Here is a 22,398-nt window from a genome sequence, read left to right on the forward strand (position 1 = left end):
TAAGCAAACTCAAATGCAACAAGAAGCTGAATACATTCAGGCCTTTGCTCAGGCCTGTCTCTAGATTATATTTTGTAGGCGTGTATGCAGTTTTAACCTTCTATAGCTCCAAGTCACTTACACAATAGATCGTCCGGACATCGCGCCGAATGAGGCTTACAACCTTTAATTAATTGACTGAGCTTCAACTCTTTAGTAAGCACAGAATGCAATGTGTGTATACAATGATTATGACCGCACCTGTAATAAAAGGTTAATATGGTGCCAGTATGTTTAAACATCTTAATGCCATCTTAATGCTGTAGGTTATATTATTAATGCAATGTTAATGCTGTAGATTATATCGTAGCAGTAAAATAATTTCTTTAATTCCACAACAGCCATCAGAGAGGTCCCGCCCCTGACTATCTCTGATTGGTTTAGTCCACGATAGGGGCATAATGTGTGTCTGTTGTTGACCACACAGAGAGTTGCAGAGATTTTTTTTTTGTCACCCAAACAGTTGGTCGCACTGGTGTGAACAAATATTTTTTTTAGTCGCACCATTGAAAAATTTGGTCACATTTGCGACCAAACTGGTCGCACTCTAGAGCCCTGCCTTAAAAGCTGGTCCATGAAAATATTGTCTGACATTAAACCGGTCCGTGGTGCAAAAAAGGTTGGGGACCGCTGCACTAAATATCGCAGCCCTCTTCCAAACTTTCTGACCTGGCTGGTTGTGAGGTTTCTTTGTTCAGCACCGACCAGCTAGCCGCTTATTCTGCTCCACGGTGCCCAGCAAGGTGCCCTGAGCAGATTTCCAGAGCTTGCGATAAGTGGTGCTGAACAGATGGGACAGTGCACTCACCCTTAACAGAAGGTAACAAAGGCAACTGATACCCCAGTGATGACTCAAAAGATAAGAGGTCGGTGGCAGAGGATGTCAGGGAATTGTGCGGGCACTATATCAAGGCCCGTTGGTGCTCCAGGTGGACAGGTTGGAATAGACATCACACCGGAGGGCCAGCTCCAGTCTTAGTTAGGTCCAGTTGTCAGGATCTGTGGGGCGCAGATTGTGTTTAGCAAAACAGGACCCAAATGCATGTGTAGAGATGGGATCTTAACAAAGGGCGAATTGTTTATTAATGCTGATTAATAACCATTCAAAATACAAACAAAATGCAAAAGGGAATTAAGACTGACATTAACAAAAAACAAGAGTAGGAAAACACTATAGAATTAGAACAATAGAACCTGGGAAAGACACGAAGGGAGGTCAACTGACGTTCCGGTGAGAGACAAAAGGGAACTCACACAATAACTACACAGACAGGTGATTAGGAGAATGGAGACGGCAGGGGAACACAGCTGGAACGAATTAGATACAACGAGACAGGAGAAGCAAAACTAAACACAAAGTACATGAGACAAGGACTATCAACATAAGACAGTAAACACAATAAACACAGAAAGAGACCCAGATTCAAAACACAAAGCTGACACTGGAAACGAATACCACGACCCAGAGACAGACAGCATGAGAGACACAGAGAATGAAGGGAACCAAACATGGGGACGCTGTAGACAGAACACAGAGACAAAACTATGACAGACTGGACTTAATAACAAGACTAAGTAAGAAAAATACTAAAACAAAGAGAAGGCTAAGGCTCAAGAGGAGAGTATTAAGGAAAGCTAAAATATCCAAAGTTGTCTACATTACCCTAGAGATACATAATATAAATACAAGTCATAAGCACAAGGTAACTAAACTATACCAATAGAGACTAGACCTGCCCCCCTGGCAAAACTTTGCTAGATCCGCCCCTGCACAGTTAAGGTGCAAAACACTCACCTCACGAGGATCTCATTAGCATCCATCAACACTGACATATGCACACACAGTACACACTATGCCAACTTAAAAATGGTCTACCTGCCTCAGCTACAGACCATGTTTCCCTCTCACCAGATATACAAACCGACATCATGACCAGCAGCTTTTACAGCTGTGGCTCCAGAAAACCTCAGCTGATACTAGAAATTAATATTAAATAAATTCTAACAACAGCTGACCAAGCTTAAACGTGCTGCTGTTGTTTAGTGCGACATCCGCTGGTTTCCTCTTTCTGGCGCAAAGTGAGCGATAAACAAACAAGAGAGAAAAGCCGATCAGCTGATCATTGATCAGTTTCATGATTGAAGTAGCAACAGGAGAGAGAGGGGAGAAGAAGATGCAGCTGTGCAGCAAAGACACAGAATAACTCCAGCTTTGTGTCTTTTTCCATCCTAGCTGAAGTACGGGACGAACTGTGTTCTTTCTCAGCTCAACACGAAATGCGTAATAATTTCTCTGAATGCCAGATGATTCCGTTTGTACGGGACGGTTGGCAACTCTACTAACTAACCTTAAGAATAAAATAAAGTTCACTATCAATAAAATCATAGCACCCGCCCAGCTGTATAGAAACTCCGTCATGCTAGCTAGCACGCAGTACGAGTTATTGTAACTGACTGTAAAAAGTCAGCACAACGAAAATAAACTCCACCTAAACTTGTTTTATATCTGACCCAGATAGACTGCAGGTCATAACTTCTTACCTGAAGTTTAGTTCACCTGACGCTCCGACCGGCGGCTGCCTCGGGTCTCTCCGACTCCTGCCTCCCCTTCCCTCATCCACCTGCTGGCCTCCACCACTTGTTAATTTTACTGAATCTGTGGAAGCTACGCCATAGCCACCACCAAACAACTGAGTTATTTTTACACACCGACCAGCGTCTGGCCAATCCACCGCCAAAAAATAATAATAATAATAATGATCGGGCCACCGAGCAAATGCCCGGTATGCCCGATGGCCAGTCCAGCTATGGTCGTGCGTGCCATCAGTTAACCCTTCGCGTGCCAATGGTGGCACGCGTGCCTAGGGTTGCCGACCCCTGGGTTAGAAGAAGTCAGAGAAGTCCAGAAGAAAGGGAGGTGAATGCCTTGTTTTGGGCACAAACTTGACAGGTGGACGAATATTCCCTGACATCTTTTACCAAAGTTACCCTCAGAACAAATATTGAAGAAATGAGTTGATGTGGTTTATACCTGGGTGAAAGTGAAAGACCTGCTATGGGACCTGTGCAATTCAAGAAAACCCCATTTGATTTGTTGACATTAATGACAGCATGCTACAGCATAATCACGCTAATAGGATATTATGGTCAGCAGTATCGAATGCTGCACTGAGGTCTAGCAGGACAAGCACAGAGATGAGTCCACTGTCAGAGGCCATAAGAAGATCATTTGTGACCTTCACTAAAGCTGTTTCTGTGCTGTGATGAGCTCTGAAACTTTTAAAATCAACCATTCTGCTGCAGATGATCTGTTTATTGTTTTACAACTGCTTCAAGAATGTTTGAGATAAAAAGAAGATTGGAGATCTTGGAGAGACAAAATTAGTGACTTTCTTGTGACTTATTGCAGCATTTAGCAGTAGAGTATTTTTTGTTCTTGATGAAAAAGACTAAATAAGGACATGTTAGTTGAGTCACAGAATAGATAAAAAGTAAAAAAAAATGTATGTGAATTGATCATTAAAAATGTATTTTTGTTCCAGGTACAAGTGGACAATTCCAGTCCAATGGCATTCTGTTCAAAGTGACAAAAACATGTCGCTTATGTTTGACAAAAACACCGCAGGTATTTCAGCTTTAATCTTTGGTGCTCATCTACAAAGCATTTATTATAATGACAAGCAAATCCTCTACCAGCAGGCAGGACAGTGATATATTGTCATGTTCTAAATGTTGTGCACTAAAAGCAAAGTTGAGATGCTGCAATTGATAGTACATAGTTTAGTTTTTACTTATCTGGTACCTTCTTACATAGAGAAACATCAATGTTAAGTGCAACCAGTTGGATGGTAATAACTGTCCATCCATCCATCCATCCATCCATCCATCCATCCATCCATCCATCCCTCCATCCCTCCCTTATCCAGGTTTGGCTTGCAGGGAGAGCAGTCAAAGCAGGGAAACCACCTCCTCCAGTTCATCCAAGAGGACATGAGTCATTACCAAGGTCGCCAACAAATAATCTCTCCAACGAGTCCTGGGTCTGCCCTGGGGCCTCCTGCCAGTAGGTCATGCCCATTTTGGGCATGTGCTACAAGGATGCCTCCACCTGTCTAGGAGGCATCCTTGTCAGATACCCGAACCACCTCAACTGGCGCCTTTTAATATGGAGAAGAAGAAACTGTACTCCCACTCCCTCTTAAATAACTGAGCTCCTCATTATATTCCTAAGGGAGAGCTCAGTATATATACCCAGAGTTCATGACTCATGCATTAAGAGAATTAATTGGGCAATCCAGGATCAGTACTGAAAAATCAAGCAGGCCATTCCTCCCTGTCACAAGCCTCCAGGTGAGTGTTGAAGTCCCTCAACACAACAATGGAGTCCACAGGTGGAGCACTGTTCACCATTCCACCCAGTAATTCCAAGAAGGCTGAGTACTCCGAACTGTTATTTGGTGCATAGTTACAACAGTAGGGACCCATTCCCTGATTTGATGGCACAGGGAGGCAACCCTTTTATCCACTGGGTAAAACACTGAACATACAGTTATTGAACCAAGAGGATACAAGTAAATTCATCTCAGTCTGCCACCTCCCACTGAGGGCACATCTTGGGGGCTCAAGCTCTGGTTCCAGAGCTTGGGCTGTGCTTTGAGGCGAGCCCAAATATATCTAGTTAGTATCTCTCAACCAGGGGCTTTGTCCCCACCAGAGAAGTGACAAGTAACGATTAACTTTAAACATCAAACTTTTGAACAGTACTGCTCATAATATTTCTTTCACTGTTCCTATAATGACTTATTTTCAGAGCAAACTATCACCGGTTACTCACCATTAGCGGATGGGCTGCTAAAGGTTAACAATGATCATATTGGATTCTACAGAGTCAACCATGATGACCGCATGTGGACTGCTATTAGTCAACAGCTTCAAACCAACCATTTGGTAAACCTTTCAGACCACACTTGAATATATATCTATTCTACACTCAACCAATCATATTATAGATTTTATCTGGGTTGCTAAACTCTTATGGAGGAGTTGGAAAATGAACAGACAGAGCCAAACCATAACAAAGACAGACACTCTAAATCAGTGGAATTATGTTATACTTTAATTTCTTGAAAACATAACATACCACAGTATTCATAGGGCTCACTGTTACTCTTTCTGAATCTCTTTCCCCCAAGGAGTTTGATGCAGCTGATCGCACAAGCTATATTGATGATGTTTTTGCTCTTGCAAGGTTGGATATCATCAAAACACTCAAAAAAATCTGTATAAACAAAACATTCATGTCTAATTGGAAATTCAGAATACTAATCTTTTTTCATTTAACTGTTTAGAGCGGACATTGTAGATTACGGTCATGCCTTCAACCTTACTAAGTACCTGACAAATGAGACGGAGTATATAGTCTGGGACCGTGTGGACGCCTCCATTGCCTATGTCCGGAACATGTTGTCTAGCAATGCTCTACTCTATCCAAAGTTTCAGGTAATCACAATGTTAACGCTTCTCTTTCTATGTATGATTCACATTTAAGTGCTCAGTTATTTAAAAGTAAATAATCATTGTAATCAGAAACACAAATCACAAACAAAATAAGACAGAGTACACAAACCTGTCAGTTTATTATTGCTGTTATTAATAAATAATATTAATACATGTCTCAACTCATTTCCAACTTTTAATACCACTATCTGCATAGTTTTTATAGCTGCTATTTAGATGATGTTCTTTTGCTTTGGGTAAGACATTAAGTTTCCATCTGCAATGAAATGTGCAAGTTTCACATGCTTTGTTGATATATTATCATCATATACACCAGGTGAGATAGTTTTAGTTTCTCTTCTGCTTTATAATATCAACCTGTAGGATTTAGAAAAATGTCCCCAGGAAATAATGCTTATAACAGTGAGATAGGTAGAAATACTTATTAACTTATATATGCCATATATACAAAGTGTGTGTCTCCTTGGGTGTTCTGTGTTGGATTTTACCTTCCACATCTTCTCCAGTTGTTCCTACAGCTCTTGGGAGCTCTTGGCATTTGACAGTGTTCGTATGCTTCTTTCTGATGCTGGTGTTAGCTGGGATTGTCACATCCATCACATCCTTAAAGCAGATACCTCTTAATTTGGGGAGGAAAATTTGTTTTGTGTTGAAAAGGTGGAGGCAGGAGAAGAATTTAGTTAACAAGCTCTGACGAGATCTCACTGGGGTTGGAAGGAATAAAAAGAAATTGGAAGGAAGGAAGGAAAAGATTTTGTTAAGAGTCTAGATCATCCAATTAGGTATGTATTTAGTGAGTTACATGTGTCTAAAGATATAACTTCTGACCCCCCAAACAAATACATTTAAAAAAATGGATACATTAGTAACAAACTTGAAGGTGATAAATCTGCAATATTAGATATGTCTCCAAAAGTTGATTCTGTTCATCTGGACGTAGCGTTTTGTGGGAGAAACGTTTCGTCACTCATCCAAGTGACTTCTTCAGTCTCAGCTGACTGCAGGTTTCCCCAAATCTTATAAACAGTACATTTGCATAATGACTGAAACCAGCCCACTGAAGGAACAATGGGCTGGGAGGTCAGCCCATTGTTGGGAGGACAGACAGCTCACCCAAACAGAGAAAAACATCCTTGCTAAAGGATTGAATGTTGCTGTCACACTGAGACAAATCCCGCTAGTGGAGCTGATCACAGCCACAGAAACAGCAATTCGTAACAACAATATTGCAGAAGTGGAAGCAGAGCAACTACGGACGAAGGTTTCGGCCTGTCTCAGCAATGCAAAGCCCCCAGCATCCAACATCACCATGGAGGAGAGGAAGGCACTCACATCACTTAGTGATGACAACAACATTATCATCCTTCCGGCAGACAAGGGTAGGTGCATAGTATTGCTAAACCAGAAAGACTATCATGAGAAGATTTTGTCACTACTCAGTGATGAAAATACTTATGAACCCCTGAAACGAGACCCAGGAAGTGGCTACAGGAAGAGGGTGATAGACTGTCTGAAGCAGTTAGAACAAGACAAGGCTATCGACCGGACCTCATACCACAGGCTGTACCCAGGGGAGTCTACACCAAGTCTTTATGGTTTACCGAAAATACATAAACAGGGTGCACCTTTAAGACCGATTGTCTGCATGATCAACTCGGTCACCTATAACATCTCCAAGTTTCTGGCTTCGATCCTCAACCCGCTGGTAGGCAGCTCTGAACACCACATCCAGAACACCCTGGATTTTGTTGAGAAGGTGAGAGATGTCATTATGGAGGCAGATGAAACCATGGTCTCGTACGACATTACATCTCTCTTCACTTGCATCTCAGTCACGGAAGCGTTGGAGGTAGTTCGTAAGAGATTACAGGATGACACCAACCTCAGCAACAGGACCACTCTCAGCATCGACCAAGTGTGTTTGCTTTTGGAACTGTCTTCAGTCCACCTACTTCACATACACGGGTCAGTTCTACAGGCAGAAACATTGGGGTGCCATGGGCTCCCCAGTTTCACCCATTGTGGCCAATTTGTACATGGAAGAAGTGGAAAAGAGGGCTTTGCTATCCTACCCTGGAACACCACCAAGCCATTGGTTCAGATATGTGGATGACACCTGGGTGAAAATCAAATCTCAGGACATTCCACATTTCACGGATCACATTAACTCGGTGGACCGACACATCAAGTTCACCAGGGAGGATATGAAAAGTGGCAGGTTAGCCTTCTTAGACTGTGAGATTTCCATCAGTAATGGGGGACATCTAAAAGCTGACGTGTACCGTAAACCTACACATACGGATCAGTATCTAAGGTTTGACTCTCATCATCCACTGGAGCACAAACTGGGTGTCATCAGGACGCTACAACACAGAGCGAACACCATCCCCACTGACACAGCGGCCAGGGAGGCAGAAGGACAGCACATCAAGAAGGCCCTGAGTAAATGTGGTTATCCCAGCTGGACTTTTGTCAAAGCTGGGAAGGCACCTAAAGAAAGCTCCAAGCAGTCCAGGAGAGAAGGACAACCGCTGCCCAAGAGAAAACCTGTAGTGATCCCATATGTGTCAGGAGTATTGGAGCAGTTGAGACGCATTTTTTCTAAACACCGGGTCTCTGTGGCTTTTAAACCCCAAAACATGCTGCGCCAAAAACTGGTCCACCCCAAGGATCGGGTCCCCCGACACAAACAGAGTAACATAGTGTACGCTGTTAAGTGCCAGGATTTATACATCGAGGAAACCAAACAACCTCTGGCGAAACGGATGGCACAACACAGAAGAGCTACTTTGTCAGGCCAGGACTCTGCAGTCTATTTACACCTACAGGCCAGTGGACACTCTTTCAATGATGAGGATGTACACATCCTGGACAGGGAGGAACGCTGGTTTGAGCGTGGAGTCAAGGAGGCCATTTACGTGAAAAGGGAAAGACCATCTCTGAATCGAGGAGGGGGCCTAAGGGTACATCTTTCTCCATCTTACAATGCTGTGATTGCAGCCATTCCCCAACTCTCTGTGAATGGTACTCATGGCCATTGATCAGTGTTCTTTGATCAGTGGGTTTTGGTCAGTGGTTGCTGATCAATGGTCATCAGAATTTGCATAATTATAATTAAGGAACTGACCTCCCAGCCCATTGTTCCTTCAGTGGGCTGGTTTCACTTGGATGAGTGACGAAACGTTTCTCCCACAAAACGCTACATCCAGATGAACAGAATCAACTTTTGGAGATTTACTTTCCTGGATGATTGAGAATGCATCAAGACGAAATATTAGATATGGTGTGGTGAAAACTGTTAATGTTAATAGTATCATGAGTGTAAGAAGAAAAAATTAAGGCAGGATACCCTGTGCCTTAATTAAAAAAAAAAAAGCCCCATCAGGGTAAAAGTTTACTTAAGTTTAAACTTAAGTAAAGTTTATTTATCAGTCCAAGTCCTGCAAAGGTTTATACCAACAAATCAGATGGTATGAACTGTGGAACCCAGTTATACTTGTTCAGATCAAGTCATCTTACCAGTATTGCTGTATGGCTCAGTGGTATGAGGTCATGAAGAAATGTCTCTTTTTTTGAAGCTTTTCATGTTACATTTATCAACACACTACTTAAGTTAAACAGAAATTTATTTGTTTTTGTTTTTTCTTATGTTTAGTTTTCTAGAGAATCGATATGATAAAAGTGGATAGCAACCCTAATATCTGATTATACTGCATTTTTTCTTTTACAGGGACATATCACTAGGGATAGGAATTGATAAGAATTTAGTGATTCGGATTCCATTATAAATGTCACTTATTGATTGGATTCCCTATTGATTCTCTTATCAATTCTAATTGGGTCATTGTCAGCACCATCTCTAAGTAGCATATCAAACACATGCTGAGTGCTCAAATCTCTGTAAATGTTGGATGTTGTTATCAGTGTTGGGGTCATTGCTCAATTGAAAGTAAAGTAAAAAAGTTCTTACACATATCACACAGAACACTTTTATAAAGTAATGCAGTACGTTACTTAATGACCCCCAGAAGAAAGACATTCATTATACTACTAGTTAAGTTACTTTCATGTTACTCTGTAAAATGATCTGAAACTCACTATCTCATAATTACCAATTACCAATTCAAACCTACAGGCTACAGCCCCAGACACCAGCACAAATCCCTATCCTAATGAGGACACACATATGATCTTTCTCTTAGTATTTAACACAAAGTAGACAGCACAAATAAAAGATGAAAACCAGCACAAAGACACTTTAAAATGATCGCCACAGTGCTAACCAAGCCTGCCTCAGATACCAGTGAGAGAATCTTTGATACCCAACATCCAGATTGACGGCGAAACAACTAGTAGCTCAGTGTTCCAACATTCGGAAGAAGGAACAGAGATTGACAAGGTATGACAGAAATGTTACGGCAAGAGGGAGCCAGTAACCATCACAGTTGCAGACATCCAAAAAAGGGTCCCCAATTTGAAGAGTTGAATAGCACCAGGTCCCAACATGGTTCAAGCCTACTGGCTGAAGAAGCTGAGAGCACTCCATGAGGGTCAGAGTCACGCATCATAGCGGCTAAGATAAACAGGCACATGGCTCAATACATGAGCGGGGCACAGGAAGGAATAGTCAGGAATACCAGAGGAGTGAAACAACAGCTGATGCATAGGGTGAGGGTAACAGTGGTCCCAGTGGTAATCGGCGTGCAGTGACCATTAAACTAGGCGAGTGGCTCCAGCAGATTCCAGAAAAACATCCGAAATCTCTGATGGAAGACATCTGCCAGAAAGTCCCAGCACACATTATTATATGTTTAGGCACACTAGGTCAGGATTCCCCCCTCTCCTGCTTGGTAATGATCCAAATCATTACCAGATGGTGATCAGTTATACATCCAAGACATACACCTACAGGTCCAATGGTGAAATTCCAAAATTATTATCGTCCTGTGGTCTAGGGGGTCCTGATGCCACATGCACTTATGGCTACCCTTATGCTCAAATAAGGTGTTCATTATCAACAAACTGTGGTTATTGCAAAACTCAAAAATTATTGCAAAAATAACAAAACACCACTCAGGTTCAGATACCATTCACACCCCTGAGGTCTCAGTGCCATAGCCCAGGAATGATGAAGTCCCCCAGAATGTGGTCCTGTAATAGGGTGCCCTACAGCACCCCACCTAGTGACTCCAAGAGGACTGGGTATTCTGACCTGTCTATTAGCAACACAGGCACAAATGAAAATCAGGATCTGTTCCCTGACTCTGAGAGTGGTTCCAGTACGCCATACTTCGAGGTGATCCTGCATCTATTCAGTACCTGTGAACCTTACACACTAGCTCATGTACCTGAAGCTGAAAGCATTGGCAATACATAATACACAAGCCAATCCCCCATGACAAGTATTGTCTAAATGAGTTGTTGATGTGTACAAGAATACCAATTATTGACTTTCATGTCTGTAAAAAATGCATAAACTCTGTTCTTGTCTTATATACTCTATTTTCATTAATGTTTAAAACATTCCAGTTTTCTCAGCAAAATATGAAGAAATGAGGGGTGGCTCTAGACTACAGTCTAAATATGTAAAATTATAGTAATCACTGATACAGAAGAAACTACATTTCTATATTGCAATGTAACATTTCTGCACTGTTACACACATATAATTTTCCTGTGACAGTTAACAAAAATGTTTGGTTCTTTTCTCCAGCAACTGTTTCGTGACCATGTTAAAGCAATCTCAACACTGCTTGGATGGGAGGATAAAGGAACACAGACAGAGAGGTACAACATTAATAGTTCTGTCAAAAAGTATTAGCCCCGTCCTCATTCTTTTTCTTTTTTTGCATTTTTCCTACACTTAAATATTTTAGATTGTTAATTAAATTTTAATGTTTAACAATGTAGATAAATAAGTAATGAATACCAGGTAAATACAAAATGATAAATGAGGCTATACAAACCCACCAAGCCCTGAGTGAAAAAGTAAGCCCCCAAAACCTGATAACTAGTGTTACGATTCTCCCACACTCACGGTCTGCTGTTTGGCTGGCATGGGAGGATCGTCAGCTAATGCAGGTCACCTGTGTCTTGCACAGTGTTGGGAAGGTTACAGTGGGATGCAAAAGTTTGGGCAACCTTGTTAATAGTCATAATTTCCCTGTATAAATCGTTGGTTGTTACAATAAAAAATGTCAGTTAAATATATCATATAGGAGACACACACAGTGATATTTGAGAAGTGAAATGAAGTTTATTGGATTTACAGAAAGTGTGCAATAATTGTTTAAACAAAATCAGGCAGGTGCATAAATTTGGGCACCACAAAAAAAGAAATGAAATCAATATTTAGTAGATCCGCCTTTTGCAGAAATTACAGCCTCTAAACGCTTCCTGTAGGGTCCAATGAGAGTCTGGATTGTGGTTGAAGGTATTTTGGACCATTCCTCTTTACAAAACATCTCTAGTTCATTCAGGTTTGATGGCTTCCGAGCATGGACAGCTCTCATATAGGAGACTGTGTATGTCTCCTATATGATATATTTAACTGACATTTTTTATTGTAACAACCAACGTTTTATACAGGAAAATAATGACTATTAACAAGGTTGCCCAAACTTTTGCATCCCACTGTACTTTTAAAAAGTATTCCACTACAGATTACAGAATACATGCCCCAAAATGTATTTTGTAATGTAACTATTGCTGTGTGATTTATTACTATAAAATACTTTGCAAAGTCCTTGCCAGAAGATTAGAAAAAAATCACTCCATTCATAATTAATTCTGACCAGCAGGTTCAATCAAGAGTAGACACTCAGCAAATAATAAATGTAGACTAATAAATATAATAGATTATTGCTCTATCAACAAATTAGAAACCACAGTTGTCTCCATAGATGTGGAGAAAGCGTTTGATCGAGTAAACTGGGAATTTTTACTAGCATTTCTAAACTGGATATATTTTATTCTTCACAGACTGGATTAAAAGACTTTACAGTTTTCCAAATGCCTATGTTAGGACAAATCATCTTACTTCACTACCTACAGTGGGGCATCAGAGAGGGCTGTCTGCTTCACCCTCACTTTTTGTTCTTTTTATTGAGCAATTAGCAGAAGCAAACTGAAAATACACACCATAAGATAAGCCTATATGCTGATGATGTGTTACTTTTGCTAAGGAACTCACAAACCTCGCTTGTAAAGAGGATCACACTTATAAGTTATCATCCATATCAAACTCCTCCATTGCAGAAGTAAATCAACAGTTCTGCAACAGAACTGTAATTTTCAAAACACCACCAGCACTCCTCTACAGTCAGGTAACATTAGATATACATTTTTCTGTCAAACTCTCAGACCTGGTAAGGTTGACTCACATTGCTTTATTAAAAACAGATCTCACATGTTGGACAACCTAACCTATATCACTCATGAGAAGAGCTGCCACCATTGAAATGATGATTCTACCAAAAATAAACTACTTATTTTCACTGATCCCTAATAAACCTTCTCACACTTGGTTTAGATCACTAGACTCTGGTTGCTGATTTACTCAGATGACAGTATGCCACATGGCTGAGAGTGGCTGGCCTGGGTTCGAGTCTGACCCATGGTCCTTTGCTGCATGTCTCCCTCTCTTGCTTTCTTATCAGTCTTAACTGCATCTATCTAATAAAGCTGAAAAAAGGCCAACAAATATAATTATATTTAGATCACTAGATTCCAACATTTGAATTTTTTTATGGAAAAATCAACCATAACAGATGAGCGTAAAGACTTTTAAAAACCAAAACACAATGGTGGTCTAGAACTGCCAAGTTTTTATCACTGCTTCTTATCCAAGAGATTGCATATGTTTCAGAATGAATTAAACCAAGCTTATTAGACAGGCCTTGGCTGGACTTAGAACAAGCATTTTGTGGAAAAGTATAAATCTCTAATGTGCCTTTCATCAGCTCCAGTGTTAAGTGTCATAACTGCTTTAAAAACCTCAACATAAACACTTCTCTGACAGTCTGATGGGAACTCTTAAAAATAACTAAGTCTTATCCCGTGTAAACAGACACCTATTTAAAACAATCCAGATATTTATGTTTTTCATTGTGATATGAGAAAGAGATAAAGAAATCTAAACATGTTATACTAGATGGAAAATGTATTTCCTTTGAAGAACTTGTATCAAAACATTGACTCAGCAAAGACACATTTCTTGAATATCCATCATACAGGAAAAATTCAGTCCCGGTCAACTGTATCTCGAAATATCTATTTGGGTAACAAAATGCTAAATATCTATACCTCCAAGTGGTCATAAAAAATGAAATCGATATTGAAATGACCTGCCACTTAAAAAACATAACTCCCTTCATGCTCACTCCTCTTCTGTAGAGGTAGAAAAAGAAATACTCAAGTAAAGTACAGATACCTGAAAATTCTACTTAAGTTGTAACAAAGTATTGTTACTTTGTTACTTCCCACCTATGCTAATAACATATGCATAATGCTGTCCAGAAAAGTAATGAAAAGTCAGGTATTGCACAAGTGGTGCTGTATTGGTTTTGAAAATTGACAGTTCAAATAAGTAGTTAAGTCCTCGGCGAGTTGTGTTCAGGCTTTTACAGAAGTGTTCAGACACAAATGACTCTTATCTCATGTTGGAACAGAATGAAGGGTCAGGGTTTCTGAGGCTATTCAATGATGTTATATTTTGCAGGTTACTAAGGGAGACCGTGCTTGGCATCGCTTGTCAGATGGGAGATCAGGATGCTCTGGACGAAGCTTCTCGGATTTTTGACCAGTGGATCAGTGGAAGTCTTAGGCAAGTTCTAACTAACAGACAGAAAATATATTATTCAAAAGTTATTTATTTTCTATTCTCATTATTATTTTAACACAGCAATTAATTGGTTGACACCAATGAACAGGATGGTCGGTGTCAATTTAACTTTAAATCTATCTTTACTGTTTATGCAAACAGTTTAGTTACAGACTGCGGTCTCAGGACATCGTTACATTCACCGTTCCAGTTTGTAGAGAGTGTGGGAAGAAGGCACTCTGCTTTTCTGCCCCGTCTTCATGGAATACATTGCAGAAAGATTTGAAGCTCTCTCACTTGATTTCACTTGCAGACTTCAAAAGACATACAAATGTTTTTGTGAAATCATCTCGGGGAACTTGTTCTTGTTCTTCATATGACTGTGTACATAAGACAAATGTAGCTATTTGTTTTTTTATTGTTGTAATTTTAATATGTTTGTCTGGAACAGGTCTCTCTTGTAAATGAGACATTGGCTCTCAATGGGAATACCTGTATAAATAAAGGTTAAATTGAAAAACAAAACCAACCAACAATAATTTAACTTCTTTCACTTCACAATGTAATTATCTTTTGATATACAGCAGCGTAGCAGTCAACCTGAGATTACTGGTATATCAATACGGCATGAAGAATTCAGGCAGTGAGGAAAACTGGAACATAATGTTCCAGAGGTATAAAGAGACGTCTTTGGCCCAAGAGAAGGACAAGCTGCTGTATGGACTGGCATCTGTGGAAAATGTGGAGCTTCTTTATAGGTAATAACACTGTCTAATTTATTTTGACCGGTTCACTTATCATGTCTTCTAGAGTTTCATTACGTGATATTTAGCTAGCCCGTATTTCATTAGGTCTGTGCCTGTAATTTAGACTCACTGAAAATATGTTTCTGTAGACTGCTGTCCTAACTGAACAATAAGAATTAATAACAGTGCAAGTAATTTTCTTTTTTTGGCACAGACTTTTTTGCCTTTAAACTTAGGCTTAAGCAACTAAGATAAACTTTCCCCTTTTTTGAGGAAGAATACATTTTCTTATGTCTAACAGGCTCCTGGAGGCTACAAAAGATGAGAGCGTAGTGAGGAGTCAGGATTTGTTTACTTTGGTCCAATATGTGTCATATAACCCACTTGGCCAAAGCATGGCCTGGGAGTGGAGTACACTCAACTGGGACTATCTGGTAAACAGGTCAGTACAATAAGCCAGCACACAGAGTAAGCACGCATACCATAATCATAAGTGTGGATGGTAGTTTCATTTGTTGATTTATGTTTGACCACGTTGAAACAGTAGAAGAAGCTTTAACAGAACATAGGGCTGGTAAATGGTCAGACTGGTATGTTGTTCTGTTATAACATTAAGAGAGTTAAGTGTTTTTTGAATTAAATACTAATTAGTAGGGGTTAAAACAGGAACCTTCTTGCTGTGAAGCAACAGTGTTATCACTACACCACCATGTCACCACTTTGAGTATATGTTCCACCGGATGAGGAGGGAAACTGCATGTCTTTTTTTTTTTTAATCACAGGGATTCATCCCACAGGTTTAAACTGTCCGTGCAGAGTTCCTCTATAAAGTCCTAAGGTATCTGAGGGAGAATGCTTAGTAGAAATAATCTGAATTTTGTTGTGTTCTAGCAGGTCATCTAATGCAGACTTAATTAATTTAGTCAGGACTTGTCCACTTCCCCAAAATTAAAGCACCAGTCACACAGGCACAAGTGCAAAGACACGAGAATTTCTTTAAACTCACTCCTGGAAATTATACATTACATTGTTTTACCAGGTACACCATCGATGACAGGAACCTTGGTCGCCTACTGAATAGAATTACCACCAGATTCAACACAGAGCTCCAGTTATGGAAGGTTAGCCTGAGCTTTTATGTAACTTTCTCCTACAATTGCCCTCATACAAACAAGACTGTGATTTTTTTAATTGTAGCTAATAGATATTATTTACTGACAATTTCAGGTTGACACCTTGTGTTTAGGGTTATTGTACATTTTTATGCCTTTTTATGGTCTTTTAGATGGAGCATTTCTTCAAGCTAACTCCAAATGCTGGTGCTGGTGAGATGCCCAGGAAGCAGGCACTTGAGACAGTGAGGAACAATATCGAATGGATTAGGAGGAATGAAAATGAGATCAAGGAGTGGCTGGACAGTAACATTGCCTGATGGAAAACACCACAGGCGTACATTAATACTGTTGCTGTAAAGAACTAGAACACCCACAACACTTTGTTGAAACCAGCATTTTGTAATGACATAATTAGGTGATTTGTCTTTGATTTTAGCAGGGACTAATAATCCGAGGGTTCTTCTGATTTGAATTAGTAAAAACTACACAACAGTCTAAAGAAACACCCAAATTCTGAGGTTCTGGCACTTGCTACCAGGATACCTGTATTGTATACACACCAAATTAACTTTGAAAAGAAACTGGAATCAGTTTGTTTTCAGCAATTGACAAATGTAAATTTACAATATGTAAATGATATGTAAATGAACATGCTCCCACATGTGGAAACTGGCTTCTATCACTGTGAATATGCATTATTCTTTCCTCAAAAACCCCTCACACATTCTAAAATTTCTTTGAACCACCTTTAATTTTGATGGTGGCCTTTTAATAAACATATGTTTCACACACATGTATTACCATTGTCAAGAAGATGAAAATCCACTGGCTTATCTCCATCCAAGAGGAGAATAAAGGACTTAACATAAGGATTTTATATGGTGAAAGTAATACAGAGTGCTATATCAGAGTATTTCTTTATGTGTATATCTGTAAATAGTTAATAATGTATAATTCTCATCGAACATAAATGAACCTAACAGCAGCTGTTAAGAAGATTTGGGGTTCTTTCTTTAGTTTCACACAAATGATTAAAGAGCAGTATCATCACTCTGGAGTTAGAAATTTCAGTAAGAAAGCACCGGAGGATTAACCACTGCCCAATTTTTGTGGACTTACAAATTGGATTGACAATTTTGGCTATTTCTCTGCTCATTTTTGCTGTGTTAGATTATAGGGTCAAAGGAGATGGAGGACTTTGTACCGAGACACTGCTTCCCCTTTTGGACTTTATCAGGCATGAGATGGAAATCAGTGCATCGGTCTCCTGGGTGTATCCCTTCTCCTTTCTCTCATTCAGCTCAAGATTGGTATCAGAAATCAGCTTTAGTTTAGAATAGGTTAGTTAGATTAGGATGAAATTCATTAACTAATTATTACTATTTGGTAAAGCTTTGCCTTGTCCTTGCAAAATTGCTCAAATAAAATGCGCTGCATTCAAAAGTCTAAATTTTAACTTTTTATGAAATAGTACACATGTACGTATCATAGAGGAAGCAAAATTGTGTAAACTGTCACATTGATTAAAGTATGAGATGAACAAATGCTTTTTAGTGGACGAATGTCAGTCGGCTTTTATAAAAGGCAGAAATATACACAATCACATTAGACTGATTCTTGATATGCTTGATTATCGTCAACTAATAAAGACAGAAAGCTTAGTGTTGTTTTTGGACTTTTATAAGGCGTTTGACACGGTTATACATCATTTTTTGCTTAAAGCCTTACATCACCTGGGTTTAGGGGTAAGCATCTGTAATGTGATCAAAATGTTTTACAGTAACATCTGTAGCTCTGTTTCGCTAAACCCTGGAATGACCCCTGGATTTGAAGTGCAGCGAGGTATCCGTCAGGGATGCCCTATTTCCCCCAAATTGTTCATACTAACCACTCAGTTGCTGGCACTCATCATCCAAAATGACCCCGATTTACATGGTATAAATATTTTTGACAAAGAATTGAAAATAAGCTAGTTTGCAGATGATACTGCCCTGTTTTTAAGAGATAAGTCCATGGTAGCTAAAGCTCACAACACTATCGCATTACTCTCTCGGGCTTCAGGACTGTGTCTGAATATTAACAAATGTGAATTATTACCTATTCCCACGTGTTCTGATTCTAATATAACTTCTATAAGGGTAGAATCAGAAGTGAAATATTGAGGTATAGTGATTTCTAAAAATATGACCAGAAGAGAAGACACCAACATCTGCAGTTGTATCGTCGACATGAAGAAATCCCTTAGTCGTTGGTTGACCAGGGATATCACTATATTTGGCTGAAGGTCTTTCTAAATTAATTTACCAATGTCATTCTCTGTATATTTATGGTTAAAGATTATGAGAAGGGTGGTGTTAGAGCCTTAGACTTAGAATCAGTGGTAGGAACTTTTAAGATTAACTGGCTCAGAGCTTGTCTATCTCAGTCTGATTCCATCTGGTTTCATATACCCAGATCCTTATTTAAGGAATTAGAAGGAATTTATTTTTTATTAAGATGTGACTTTGAGATTAGTAAAATACCTAGTTTTCACAAACAGATCCTTTCTTTTTGGAAAATGATGTTTACACACAACTTCTCTCCTCACACCTATGGAACCTATGTCGGCCCTATGGACCTAACAAAAAGTCATTATTTATCAGGAACTGGTTTGAGAGTGGTATCTTGTTTGTAACTGATTTGCTGGATTCGAGTGGTGCTTTATTGGATTATGTATCTTTCTCGAAGATACACAACTTAGATTGTCCAATAAAAGAATACAGAAAGGTTTGTCGTGCTATCCCATTGGCTCTAAGGCAGCTAATACGAAACACAATGTTTTATTCTGACGTCAATCCAGCGCTGCCAAACTTAAAAATTGGAAACTGCCATCTAAATGATAGTAAATGTAACAATAAATTTATCAGTATGAACTTCAAATCAATTCTTTTCCATGGGTTTGACTCAGGTAGACATCTGCAGGCTTTTCACAGGGATCGATCACTCGTGGAAAAAGTGTTTTCTAAATTTATTAAGTGGCCTGTTTTCCCTAAAGTTAAAGAAACTCATTTCAAGATAATTAATAATATATACCCTGTGTCTGAATTCCTAAAGAGGAGGTTTAAGTTTGAGGTTAACCTGTGTTCTTTCTGTGATTCAGCCTGCGAAACATTACACCATTTGTTTTTTTCATGTCCTGCATCAGATGCTCTTTGGTTAGAACTACACAGCTGGTTATCCTTCAAGATCAACGATATCCTGCAGTTTAATATTTCTGATATTATTTTCTATATAGCTGAACTACATCCACCTGTCTCTACTGTGATTAACATTATCATCCTGTTAGGGAAATACCATATACATTGTTGTATATGGAGGAATAGTAAACCATCCTTTTCATGGTTCATCAGTGATTTTAAACATTACTTCATGTCACTTAAAAAACTGAGGTCCAGCAGATTTGTTAAAATCTATGATGTCATTTCCCATCTGCTACTGTTTTGAATATTACCTCCATTGTGTGTCAACCTGTGCTCTTCCTTTGTTATTCTGTTCCTTTAATACTCTAGCCCCCCCTTATATCTTTGCTGTTATTTTTGTTGTATTTTTTATCGTCTACGAGAGTTATTTTGTATTGTATTGTGTTATATTGTTCTTGACTGTATTGTTCAATTGTTAATAGAAAAAAGAAAGTGTTGTTGTTTTGGTGATGCAACTTCCGTCGACAGACGATTGGTAGTCTACGGGAGAAGGGTCTGGCTGCAGCCACTGTGGAGCACCACATTAAAAGGAAACACATGACCTCCACAGTAGGTAGAATCACGTCCAGTGTATTGCAATATGGGATACAACACAAAAACAGAGGCCGTTTCTCAATTCTCAAGTACACGAGTCCAGACTTCTTAAGCACACATGGGAGTCCGGACTTCGTTCTACAATTGGAACAGCAGCGCACTTGATGACATCACCAATCCAGAGTTTTTTACTGCCATCCCCTCTTAATTTAACTGTGATTAATATTTACAATGGAAATTACACATGATGTTGTAGATTTTCTTTTCTTTTAAAAAAAAAGATAATTTAAAAAGTATCTTAAACACTCTGGCAAAATTCACTTTTGTGTATGATCTGTTCCATGTCTAATAAGGTTCATACAGTTAAACACAATCACTACATGTATGAAAACATGCACACATGTATGCCTCAATAGTAACAAACAAGTGAGATGTTACAACGCTTTTATTTTTATTTTAGTAGACATTGAAAACTTACAATAGACAGCTGCTGGATCATTTTTGGAGCAGCCTTCAGGACTTCCACGTATTAACAAGCTGTTTTTGCTCCTGGTGAAAATGTTTCCTCTTGAATTTAAATATTTTTAATGTTTTTAATGACTCTGTAATTCAGAGTCAGCTGTAAATAAGAACAGAACTTTTTACATCAGGGGATATGATGGGTGAAATTCAAAATATAGTGACAGCTCTACAAGTATGATTGAAATATTAAATAAAACAGTCCAGTTATGAAGCTTAACTATAATCTCAGTCAAACCGATGTGCTCAGGAACAAATAAAACACTGAAATAAACCAAACACTGAAATAAACATTAACATTTTTAAGTTATCTAAATGACTTATATATCATGTTTAACCTGAGTAGCGTAAGACCGTGGGGGGTTTGAAAAGCATGCATATTGAGACACGGCTCGTGCAATGTAACTCTGTTCAAATTTGAAGTCACACGTTTCCGGTTACTGTGAAGGTCACGTGTTGCTGCAGCAGCATTCTCGCCTGAAATTATCTTGAAAGTGTATTTTGTGACCCAAAAAGAGTAATATTTCAAACTTTTTATATGCACTGTGTACACACAAGCACGCATATTGAGACACGGCTCGTGCAATGTAACTCTGTTCAAATTTGAAGTCATGTGTTTCTGCCTAGTGTGGAGGTCACATGTTTCCGGTTACTGTGGAGCTCCACAGTGTCTGCAGCCAGGTGTTCTTGGTCTACAGTGGGATTCAGCAGTCCTATTGGCCCATAGGTCACCGTAGACTCCGGGCCAATGAAAAGACGTAACTGTCTACAGTCACCGTAGACTTTACACTACTGTAGACGCGATCACCTACTACGAGAGTATACCTTGAATGGCTCAGTGGAAAAACAACTGGTTTGTCCTCTGGGCTTTATCTCTCTGGTATACCTCTTCAAGTGGTTAGCGAAGGCTGTGAGTCTTTGCGTGGCAGTTTCTAAGGCATCTTGTTGTTACTCCTTCTTGCACCCCCTTTCTACATTTTCATACCTTTCTGCAGTTCCAATAAGGAGCAAACTCCATGGTGCCTTGATCTTGGCCTGTAGTGTCGTTCTCCATGGAGGGTACATCTCCCTGTGGCTTTTTAACTTGTTGCCAAGCATCTCAAAGATAACTGTTGTTATGGTGTTGCAGGGACAATAATGCTGTATTCACTTTCAGAGGGTACTTCACATGGTCTTGGTAATTGGCTGCTGAGGGAACCACAATCCTCTTTTTCAGGTGACCTGACTCTGACCTGAGGGATCGGCTAGAATACCACTGGGTTTAATTACCAGTAGGTATAGTGGCCGAACCATGATCGGAAAGTCGGTGGTTCGAATCCACTGAATGGCTACCCTGAGTAAGGTACCGTCCCTACACACTGCCCCCTGGGCACTGGATTGGTGGCTGCCCACCGGGCACTGGATTGGTGGCTGCCCACCGCTTCACTGAGTGAATGGGTTAAATGCAGAGGAGTAATTTCCCTATGGGGATTAATAAAGTTCACATTATGTTTACATTAAGTCACACCATCCACAGGATGGTAGGTTGTACCCCGTCACACATATTCACACCAGGACAGAGAGTGACAAAGTGGGAGAAATGGGGAGGGGGGCATCATCATGTTTATGAAAGAGTAGAAAAGGCTTGGTGGACTCCAGAGATGCACCCAAGAAGTACTTCATCAGAAGAATAAAGACCTACATTGTTAAGAAAAACAGATGATTTTTTTCATATACAGTATCCATGTTATTTATATATAGCATAAAAAATAATATGGGCTATGTGGTCAAGGTAAGCGTACCTGCAAACATATGAGAGACCAGACAAAAAAATAAGGCATGAATACAATACAAACATTGTTTTTTCTTTATTTTTTAAGAGTTTATTT

General features: G+C 39.5%; 1 protein-coding gene across 1 annotated transcript in view; it reads left to right on the forward strand.

Moving 5' to 3' along the window:
* The window catches only part of enpep (glutamyl aminopeptidase), a 51,534-nt gene extending 32,377 nt beyond the window's left edge, over positions 1 to 19,157 (forward strand). Inside the window, exons 11-20 of the mRNA XM_005477697.4 lie at positions 3,582 to 3,664; positions 4,850 to 4,986; positions 5,232 to 5,287; positions 5,388 to 5,538; positions 11,270 to 11,343; positions 14,276 to 14,380; positions 14,962 to 15,135; positions 15,425 to 15,565; positions 16,163 to 16,244; positions 16,409 to 19,157. Coding sequence (XP_005477754.1) covers positions 3,582 to 3,664; positions 4,850 to 4,986; positions 5,232 to 5,287; positions 5,388 to 5,538; positions 11,270 to 11,343; positions 14,276 to 14,380; positions 14,962 to 15,135; positions 15,425 to 15,565; positions 16,163 to 16,244; positions 16,409 to 16,555 — 1,150 coding nt within the window. The 3' untranslated portion in view covers positions 16,556 to 19,157. The remainder of the gene's footprint in view (positions 1 to 3,581; positions 3,665 to 4,849; positions 4,987 to 5,231; positions 5,288 to 5,387; positions 5,539 to 11,269; positions 11,344 to 14,275; positions 14,381 to 14,961; positions 15,136 to 15,424; positions 15,566 to 16,162; positions 16,245 to 16,408) is intronic.
* Positions 19,158 to 22,398: the final 3,241 nt, after the last annotated feature.

This window comes from Oreochromis niloticus, linkage group LG19, assembly GCF_001858045.2.
Source record: "Oreochromis niloticus isolate F11D_XX linkage group LG19, O_niloticus_UMD_NMBU, whole genome shotgun sequence".
Taxonomy (NCBI): Eukaryota; Metazoa; Chordata; class Actinopteri; order Cichliformes; family Cichlidae; genus Oreochromis; species Oreochromis niloticus.